The 10,039-nt window shown below is 47.7% G+C and overlaps 1 protein-coding gene across 1 annotated transcript in view; it reads left to right on the top strand.

Moving 5' to 3' along the window:
- The first annotated feature begins 2,237 nt into the window (after nucleotides 1-2,237).
- The window catches only part of gclc (glutamate-cysteine ligase, catalytic subunit), a 96,514-nt gene continuing 88,712 nt past the window's right edge, over nucleotides 2,238-10,039 (top strand). Inside the window, 2 exon segments of the mRNA XM_038800449.1 lie at nucleotides 2,238-2,404; nucleotides 2,628-2,786. Of these exon segments, the coding sequence (XP_038656377.1) occupies nucleotides 2,637-2,786 (150 nt within the window). The 5' untranslated portion in view covers nucleotides 2,238-2,404; nucleotides 2,628-2,636.

The raw sequence follows: 10,039 nt of genomic DNA, 5'->3' as shown, positions 1-10,039 counted from the left end.
CCTCTCCCCCCCATACTCCCCTCTCCCCATCCCTACTCCCTCTCCCATCCCTACTCCCCTCTCCCCCATCCCTACTCCTCTCCCCCATCCCTACTCCCCTCTTCCCCCATCCTCCTCCCCTCTTCCCCCATCCCTACTCCCCTCTTCCCCCATCCCTACTCCCCTCTTCCCCCATCCCTACTCCCCATATCCCTACTCCCCCCATCCCTACTCCCCCCATCCCTACTCCCCCCATCCCTACTCCCCATCCATCCCTACTCCCCCCCCCATCCCTACTCCCCCCATCCCTACTCCCCATCCATCCCTACTCCCCCCCCCATCCCTACTCCCCTCTCCCCCCCATCCCTACTCCCCTCTCCCCCATCCCTACTCCCCTCTCCCCCCATCCCTACTCCCCTCTCCCCCCCATCCCTACTCCCCTCTCCCCCCCATCCCTACTCCCCTCTCCCCCCCCATCCCTACTCCCCTCTCCCCCCCATCCCTACTCCCCTCTCCCCCCCATCCCTACTCCCCTCTCCCCCCCTCCCTACTCCCCTCTCCCCCCCATCCCTACTCCCCCCTCCCCCCCATCCCTACTCCCCTCCCCCCCCATCCCTACTCCCCTCTCCCCCCCATCCCTACTCCCCTCTCCCCCCATCCCTACTCCCCTCTCCCCCCCATCCCTACTCCCCTCTCCCCCCCATCCCTACTCCCCTCTCCCCCCATCCCTACTCCCCTCTCCCCCCTCACCCCTACTCCCCTCTCCCCCCTACTCCCCTCTCCCCCCTCACCCCTACTCCCCTCTCCCCCCTACTCCCCCCTCACCCCTACTCCCCTCTCCCCCCCTCACCCCTACTCCCCTCTCCCCCCTACTCCCCTCTCCCCCCCTCCCCTCTCCCCCCCTCTCCCCTCTCCCCCCCCCTACTCCCCTCCATCCCCTCTCCCCCCCATCCCTACTCCCCTCTCCCACCATCCCTACTCCCCTCTCCCCCTCTCCCCCCCTCACCCCTACTCCCCTCCATCCCCTCTCCCCCCCATCCCTACTCCCCTCCTCCCCCCATCCCTACTCCCCTCTCCCCCCATCCCTACTCCCCTCTCCCCCCCATCCCTACTCCCCTCTCCCCCCTACTCCCCCCTCACCCCTACTCCCCCCTCACCCCTCCCCCCATCCCCCCTACTCCCCTCTCCCCCCCATCCCTACTCTCCCCCCCATCCCCCCTACTCCCCTCTCCCCCCCATCCCTACTCTCCCCCCATACTCCCCTCATCCCTACTCCCCTCTCCCCATCCCTACTCCCCTCTCCCCCATCCCTACTCCCCTCATCCCTACCCCCCATCCATCCCTACTCCCCATCCATCCCTACTCCCCCCCCATCCCTACTCCCCCCCCATCCCTACTCCCCCCCCCCCCATCCCTACTCCCCCCCCCCCATATCCCTACTCCCCCCCCCCATATCCCTACTTCCCCCCCCCCCATCCCTACTCCCCCCCCCATCCCTACTCCCCCCCCATCCCTACTCCCCCCCCCATCCCTACTCCCCCCCCCCATCCCTACTCCCCCCCCATCCCTACTCCCCCCCCATCCCTACTCCCCTCCCCCCCCCATCCCTACTCCCCTCCCCCCCCCATCCCTACTCCCCCCCCCATCCCTACTCTCCCCCCCCATCCCTACTCCCCCCCCCATCCCTACTCCCCTCCCCCCCCATCCCTACTCCCCCCCCCCCCCCCCCCCATCCCTACTCCCCCCCCCCCCCCCCATCCCTACTCCCCCCCCCCCCCCCCATCCCTACTCCCCCCCCCTACTCCCCCATCCCTACTCCCCTCTCCCTACCCCATCCCTACTCCTCCCCATCTCCACGACCTCCATCGTGCCGCACCTCTCCCGTTTTCCAATACCCCGCCCCGCCGGCAAACAGCTCGCCCAACAACAGAAAACTGCTGAGTCACCGGGCTGGAGATACCAAACATTAAACTGGGGCAGCGCATGGACTTGGCAATCGACAAGTCAGGAGGGGAGGACAGCAGCGGCACGTGACGTTAGCAGTTGCCCTGGAGACTGGGAGGGGCGGTTGGGGGGGGGGGGGGGGAGGAGATTGAGATGGGGAAAGGTCACATTGGCAATTGCGCGCGAGACGCTGGCGAGGGGGCGGGGCAGTACCGGCTCGACAGTTGAGCTGGGATGCGGGGGGGGGGGCGGGGGGGAGGAGCAACGTCCGGTGACGTACGGCGTGAATGTTTGGGTTGCGGGTGGGAGGCGGAGCGGGTGTAAATAGTGGGGGCAGCGCCGCTGGGCGGGCAGAGGCGAGGAGGAGGACGTGCAGCAGGCGCTGCAGTGTGGCTCCGGGAACATCAATCAATCAATCAATCGAGCGGGAGCAGCTGAGCCGCGTCGTCCATTGATCGGTGGTGTCGACTCCCCAAAGGCGGTGAGTGCGCTACCGCGAGGTGGAGCGAAGACCACCCTGGCCCGCCGTGTTGTGTAGGGGGAGAGAAGGGTGGGTGTGTGTAGAGATGGCAGACTCCAGTCCGGGGGGGGGGTCGAGATTTGAAAACGCCGCTGTCAGTGCAGGGCGCCGCGGCGTTATTTCCAGTAGCTAACATCCCTCTCTCTGTCTATCTCTCTCTCTGTGTCGCCCACCCCCTTTCCAGTCGGTGGTTATGGGTCTGCTGTCGGAGGGGTCGCCATTGAACTGGGAAGAAACGAAGAAACACGCCGATCACGTCCGCAAGCACGGCATCATCCAGTTTCTCAACATCTACCACAAAGTGAAGGACCGCCAGAAGGACGTGCTGAAATGGGGGGACGAGGTAAAAAAATAAAGTGGAGTGTTTGGGGGGGGTTGTCCCTTTCTGATCAACGTGGACTCGGCCCCTCGCCGGCGGCTCCCCGCCCGCCAGCCCGGGTTGTGTGGTGGGTGCTTTTTTCCTTCTGGAACTATCTCATCTCCTATCTCGATCCTGTACAATCGAGAGAGAGGTCAATCCGTCCGGGGAATAGAAAGTTCTAGATAGACCGTGCAGCAGGCAGCCTGGATACTCGGTATCCGAAAGAGGAAAAAGTTGATAGTTCAAATGGGATTCCCCTCACTTTATATATACACACACACGCACACGGTTTGCACTCACAACATCCGACATCTCGTTTTGCTTTCCGAGCCGGCCTGATCCTGCAGTGATGCGGATGGCCCAGCAGAGCTAATTTTCTTTTTATATAAATAACTGGCCGCTAATTTAACCTGACCACCCTGCGGGGCAAAATGTTGTCAAAGAGGGGGGTGGGTGGGGGACAGACAGCCGGGGAGGGAAAACATTCGAGCACGAAATTCCGCTGACGCTGGAAGTCTGACAGAAAGCTCTGGAAATACTCTGATCTGCGGAGAGAGGGAAACCCAGTGGAGTTTCGGTTCTGACCCAAAGATCACCCGCCTGAAACTAGGGTTCTCTCTCTCCCTGGCGGATGATGCCAGACCCGCTGAGCATTTTCGACTTTTGCTTTCAAACATTAATTATTTTGTGAAACCCGAGCAAGATGTAAAGGGAAGGAAGGGTAAAGTGAGTCAATGTTTTGTAGCTGAAGAGTGAGTGGTAGGCACCTTTCATTCATTCAACAGCCTGCGAATCCTGGTACACGACAGGATATCTTGGATTTTGGGCCGAACCTTTCACCAGTTTGTTCTTCTTCAGTGCTTTACAACTAATCACTTAATTTTGGCATGTAGTCGCTGTTTTATTGGAAAGGTAGCTAATGCTGTGCACCGCGGGCTCCAAAAACAGCAATAAAACAATGATCAGTCGTCTGTTTCAGTGAGAAAATATCGGTTAGGACACCAGGAGCCTATGGCTACTATTTTCTGAGTAGTGCAATGGGATTTCTGCTGTCAATCTAGCAGATTTAACTGATCTTTCATTTAATATCCCATTTGAGAAGACTGTATCTCTGTTGCATCACTTCTTCCGTACTGCTTGGATAAGGAAACGGGCAAATGAAGTGAACGCACCCTGAAAATAGATCTATTTGTGTGTTGCGCAGCTGTTCTGTCTCAGCAGTTGTTTGGTGAACCATATGGTTTCTGGGTGTCTGAGAAGATCTTAGATCGGGTATCCTGCAGGGGGTTTTCAACAATGAAGGTGCACGAGTTATTTTGATTATTAAAGAGCCATATGGTTATTTTCATCACAACAAAGGCCATTTGGCCCACTGTGGCCAGACCATAATGATCCCAAGATATAGGAGCAGAACTAAGCCATTTAGCCAATCGAGTCCATCATTCAATCATGGCTGATATGTTTCTCATCCCCACTCGTGCATTCTCCCCATAACCCTTCATCTTATTAACCAGGAACCTATCTATCTCTGCTTTAAGACAGTCTGTGATTTGGCCTCCACAGCAATGAGTTTCACAGATTCACCACCCTCTGACTGAAGAAATTCCTCTTCATCTCAGTTTTAAATATTGTGAATAGGTGTGGTCCCAACACTGAACCTGCAGAACACCACTAGTCATCGGCTGCCATCCTGAAAAAGACCCCTTTATCCTGACTCTGTTAGTCAGCCAATCCTCTATCCATGCCAGTACCTTGTACCTCACACCATGGGTTCTTAATTTATTTAGCAGCCTCATGTGTGACACCTTCAGAGGCCTTCTGGAACTCAAAATAGATCATGTCCACTGGCTCTCCTGCGTCTAATCCCCTTGTTACCTCCTCAAATAACTCATTTTACATCATCCCGCGACCCACCCGCAGATCGGGACCCCCACTTTGTAAAACATTGCTCTATTTCCCTACTTATAAATTCCAGCATCCCAGCCCTGATCCCCTTGCAGCCACGTCAGCCATGTTATGACAGATTTGTCAGACATGACCCCCCCCCCCCCCCCTTGATGAAGCTGTGCCCTATTTTACCATACACTTCCAGGTACCCTGCAATCTCATCCTTAATAATGGACTCTCCAGTCTTACCAATAGACCTCCTTGCCGAAACAGGTATTCATTTAAAATGTTTTTGTTAAATACAAATTTTGCACACTACTTGTGTGTTCCATCAGTCAACTAGATATTTTTGATTTCGGGCAGTACCTCCCATTAGCATGTTGTGGAATGAATAGCAAAATAAAAAGCTAGCCATTACAATCTAGTCAGTTTGCATTCATGACAGTGTGCCTTTGAACAAATAATTATTCAAATTATACAATATAGAAGTCACTCCAGAAAAAAGTAAACGTTTCAATATATTTCCTTTAATTTAAATACTGCTTTGACAGCAGTAAATGCTTTTTAAAAAAAAAGTCGGCAGTTGATCTTTGGTGTGGTGGGCTTCTGAACTCATGCATACCTCATTGTGTGTCGTTCTTCAATAGCTAGCTGTTTTTTTTTAAATGATATGGAGCAGTTGCACCTATACTGTAACTTTAATCTGACTTTGCGTTGGGTGATTTTTATCATTAATATTAATATTTGGGAGATTTTGAATTTTAGTAGTTTCATTTTATTATGAAAATATTGTAAGTCCCAAACCATTTCTCTGTAACTGTGTATTCATTCCAAATTAATCAGATTTATATGGATGAATTGGATGGAATTTAAAGGGGAGTGGCAAGAGTAATTCTGGAATATGAATCAATTCAGTTGTTAAAAGATTGTGAATTTAACATCTGTGGAAGGGGAAGCAATACTCCAGTTATTGATAACATGGACAAACAGGCAAAAAACAAAATTGATCTGATTCACATTAATGCATTTAATGCCTGCTGATGACGCTTAAGCTGGAAAATGCAGTCACATTCTGTCAGTGGAAGCAGGAGGTTGCAGAGGGATATATCATAGAATTTACAGTGCAGAAGGATATTGATAGATTAAGTGGGGCAAAACTGGCAGGTGAAGTTTAATATAGAAAAGTGCAAGGTCATACTAAATCAAATTATCTAAATGCTGAGATGCTAGGAACTGTGGGTGTGCAGAGAGATTTAGCATTGCGTATACAGAAATCCTTAAAAGCAAGTGACTAAATATAGAAAAAACTTTTTTTTTTTAAATAGCTAGTGGCATACTAGGCTAATTAGTACTGTGCTGCATAATCTAATGCAAACTGGTTGAATATTTTGGGAGGTGCAAATTACTTGGCAAAGATAAGTGCATGTAAACATGTGACAGAACTTGGGTCATCTCATTGGAGGGGAAAGTTTATTGTAGGGAAACAGTGATACATTTCAAGTTAAATATCCAGGATAGCCCAACTGGATTGTCTGATAACACATTTTCGATGCTTGTAATTTTAAAAAAAAGTAGCAAAATATTTTGTTTGGAACTCTTGTGCATAAAGTATGAAGAAAAATCAAAATTCCTAATGTTGGTTAAATTTTCATACCTGCTAGATTAACTACTTAATCATGGACTAATATACAGGAATGCCGTTGTACTTTGTGTGGGAAATAATCTCCAGCATTTCTTGCACAATCAGTGACACATCTGAAACTGCTCTACATTAAACTGAGTAAAATATAAGCTAAATTCTTGAAAACCCTGAGAGGGACAAATATAATGTGTACCATTGGAGTTAATTATTAAGTATGCTAAATGTATTACAGTAATTTTGACTGTCCAGACTTTAAACTTGATAGAACCTTGCAGTGCCAAATGAGGGAATTTGGCCCATGTGCCAACTCTTTGCCTGGCGATTTCCATAGTCTTGCAAATTTGTCATTTGCTGTCCCCAAATGTGATTCAGGGTCAATTTTCATATTTCTTCTGTGTGGTGCTGTGGAACATTTTTACTACGATAATGGCAATCTATAAGTACAAGAAGTTGTTTTTGTATTTGTCTGTACCAGGTAGACATCCATCCTAGTGAAGCCTGCATTGTGCCCGCTTTAAAAGTCTTAATATCCTTCCTGTATTGTGGCGCCCATTAGTGCTCCAACTCGGGCGGTAAGATTTTATATAGGTTATTTATTGCTTGCGCTTAAACCTAGAGTCTTGATGGCTTTTTTAATGCCATATTAACTTGAGATGCTGCCTTCATGAAACCCAAAGTCCCTCTCTAAACCTATAATCCAAAGTCCCTTTGCTGTTCTACAGCACTGAGCCTACTTCTATTCAAAGCATAATTACTTCTATTTTTAACCAAAATGTGTCTCATCTTGAATTACATCTGTCACTGTTTAACCTGTTGCTAAAGTTTTCTTTTTGATTTTGGAAAAAGAAGATATCACTGTGGTAGCATCTACAAATTTTGATACGCATTTCCTCTTGGCCTATAACTAATTCTCCAATCTAAATGACAGAGTTTTGTTTATCACCTGCCACAAACTCACTGCTATCATCTCTACTGTTATCCATTTGATCTTTTATGATTTCATGTGACATTTGTTTTGCAAAGACATTTATCACAAGTTAATGCATGGATTATACACACAATTGTGAATATATTGCTCCAAAAAAGTAAAGCAACACATCGATATTTGCAAATTTAGCTTTGAGGATGCAGATTTAATTAATACTTCAGACTTTATAAACCTAAAAACATAGCTTCGAACAAAAGTAGATAATTTGATCCTTTGAACCTGCTTTATTGTCATTGAGATCATGGCTGAAATCTACCTCACTCCACCTCCAGTATCCCCATACTATCCAAAGATCTGTCAAATTCAGTCTTGAATATAGTCAATGACTAAGCATCTACTCTTCTCTTCCCAACAGATTTCCCAACAGTCACAATGTTCTGAGTGAAAACATTTCTCTTCATCTGAATCCTAAATGACAAACCACTTATTCTGAGGCTTGGACTCCCCCACTGGGAAACATTCTCTATTTTATTGAGTCCCGTAAGAATTTATTTTTCAATGCGACCCGTCTCATTCTTAACCCCAGGGAATATAGACCTAGTCTACTCAATCTTTCCTCACAGGACTGTACTCATCACTGGAATCAATGTAGTGAACTTTTGCTGCAGTCCTTCCACGAAGTATATATTCCGTTGGGTCAGGAGGCAAAAAATGTCCTTGTGATGTGACATGATGTCTGTATTCTTGTCATAAAATTTCACTACCTTTTTATTTTTGTGCAATTTGAAGGTCACTGGCAAGGCCACAGTTTGTTGATTATCTCTCAACCCTTATCAAAAATCATCTTGAGTCACCTCCTTAAACTGCTGCAATCCTTGTGGTGTAGATACAGCAATAGTGCTTGTTATGGAGGGAGTTCCACGATTTTGACATCAAAGAACGGTGATATAGTTCCAAATCTAGGATGGTGTATGTGCCTTTGGTGGGCAACTTGCAAGTGATGGTGTTCCCATGCATCTGCTGTCCTTGCCCTTCTGGGTGGTAGAGTCCCAAAAGACGTGCTGTTAGGTAATTTGGACATTCTGAATTCTCCCTCCATGTACCTGAACAGGCGTCTGAGTGTGGTAACGAGGGGCTTTTCACGGTAACTTCATTGCAATGTTAATGTAAGCTTACTTGAGACACGAAAGATTATTTAAAAAAAAAAGAGGTTACTGGTTTAATGGTGCTGTTGAAGGATCTTGTGCTCAGAGCCAGACCTCTGTAATATTGTACTATTGTGCACAGTTGTGGTCCCCTTATTTGAGAAAAGATGTGGCATTGGAGGCAGTTCAGGGGAAGTTCACTAGATTGATTGCATAGATGAAGGGTTTGTCGTATGAGGAGAGATGGAACAGTTTAGGCCTGTACAGTTTAGAAGAATGAGGGGAGATCAAATCGAGGTATTCAAGATGCTAAAAGATATGGATAAAATAGGCATGGAGCAGATGCTTCCTCTGGTGGGGCATTCTAAAACGAGAGGTCATAATCTTAGAATAAAAGGAAGCAAATTTAAAACCGATTTGAGGACAAACTACTCCCAAAGGATTGTGAATCTGCGGAATTCGCTACCCCAGAGTACGGTGGATGCAGGGACTGAGTAAATTTAAGGAGGAGTTAGACAGATTTTTAATTGGTAATGGGTTGAAGGGTTATGGAGTATGGGCAGAACAGTGGGTTTGAGGCCATTGTGGGATCAGCTATGATCACATTGAAGTTGTTTAAGCTCAGGAGGCTAAATTGCCTACTCCTACGCCATGTGTTTGAGGGAGGAGATGCTCTGATTTTGCAATCCAGCTCTTGGTCTGTAGCATTGTCGGTAACAGATGAGGAACATATCAGCCATGATAGAAAGGTGGAGCAGACTTGATGGGCCTAATGGCCTAATTCTGCACCTATATACCTTATGAAAAACAAGCATAACATTTGCTCTCAATTGTTTGCTGGACCTGCATATTAGTTTTCTGTGATCTGTGTATAAATATACTTTTTTTGGCCTCGTGTCCAACCTTTACAAAGTGAATAAAAATATTGCTTCAATATGCTTTCTTGCGCAGTGGATGAGGGGTTGGGGGGGGGGGGGGGGGGCAGGCAGTGGTGCGAAAGGAAAACCACGGCTGAAGTTGTCCTCGTCTCCTGTCCCCATTGCCTATTTCTAATGAGGATCACTAGATATGGGAATCTTAACCCTAACCCAGGGTGCCAAATCTTGTGCCCATACTCCTGCTTCAGTTGTCAGCCTTGCCTCTGAGTCAAGGTCATGGATTCAACTCTGCCACAAACTTGAATTAAAATACAGACTGATGCTCCAGTGAGATGCTGATGATGAACTGCAGAGATTATGACCTTGCCAATACTTGTATCTCAACCAACGAAAGCAAAATCAATTATTTGGTCATTTATTTATTTGTTCTTTGTATGACCTTGCTTTGTGTAAATTAGCTGCCACTTTTTCTGCATTCCAACAGTGACTACACTTATTGCTTCAGCTGATTTTTCATTTAGTCATAATCATTTAGACTGAAAAGGGCTATGGCTGCTTTGTTTGGTGTAATTGACCATTTCGAACTGGTGACCTGCCATATGTTTTATTTACAAAATTTGACCTGAAAACTTTTTATCAAGTGTCTGTACTGTGTAAAGCTGCTGATATGTAATTGATATAAAGCTGGAATGAGGAAGGAAAATTTTAGCCCGACGCAGATTATTTCCATGATCTGTTATTTGCCTAATTTATCT

The sequence above is a fragment of the Scyliorhinus canicula genome, chromosome 6 (assembly GCF_902713615.1).
Source record: "Scyliorhinus canicula chromosome 6, sScyCan1.1, whole genome shotgun sequence".
Classification (NCBI taxonomy): domain Eukaryota; kingdom Metazoa; phylum Chordata; class Chondrichthyes; order Carcharhiniformes; family Scyliorhinidae; genus Scyliorhinus; species Scyliorhinus canicula.
The sequence above is the reverse complement of the archived record's forward strand: the minus strand, read 5'-3'. Positions and strand labels throughout refer to the sequence as shown.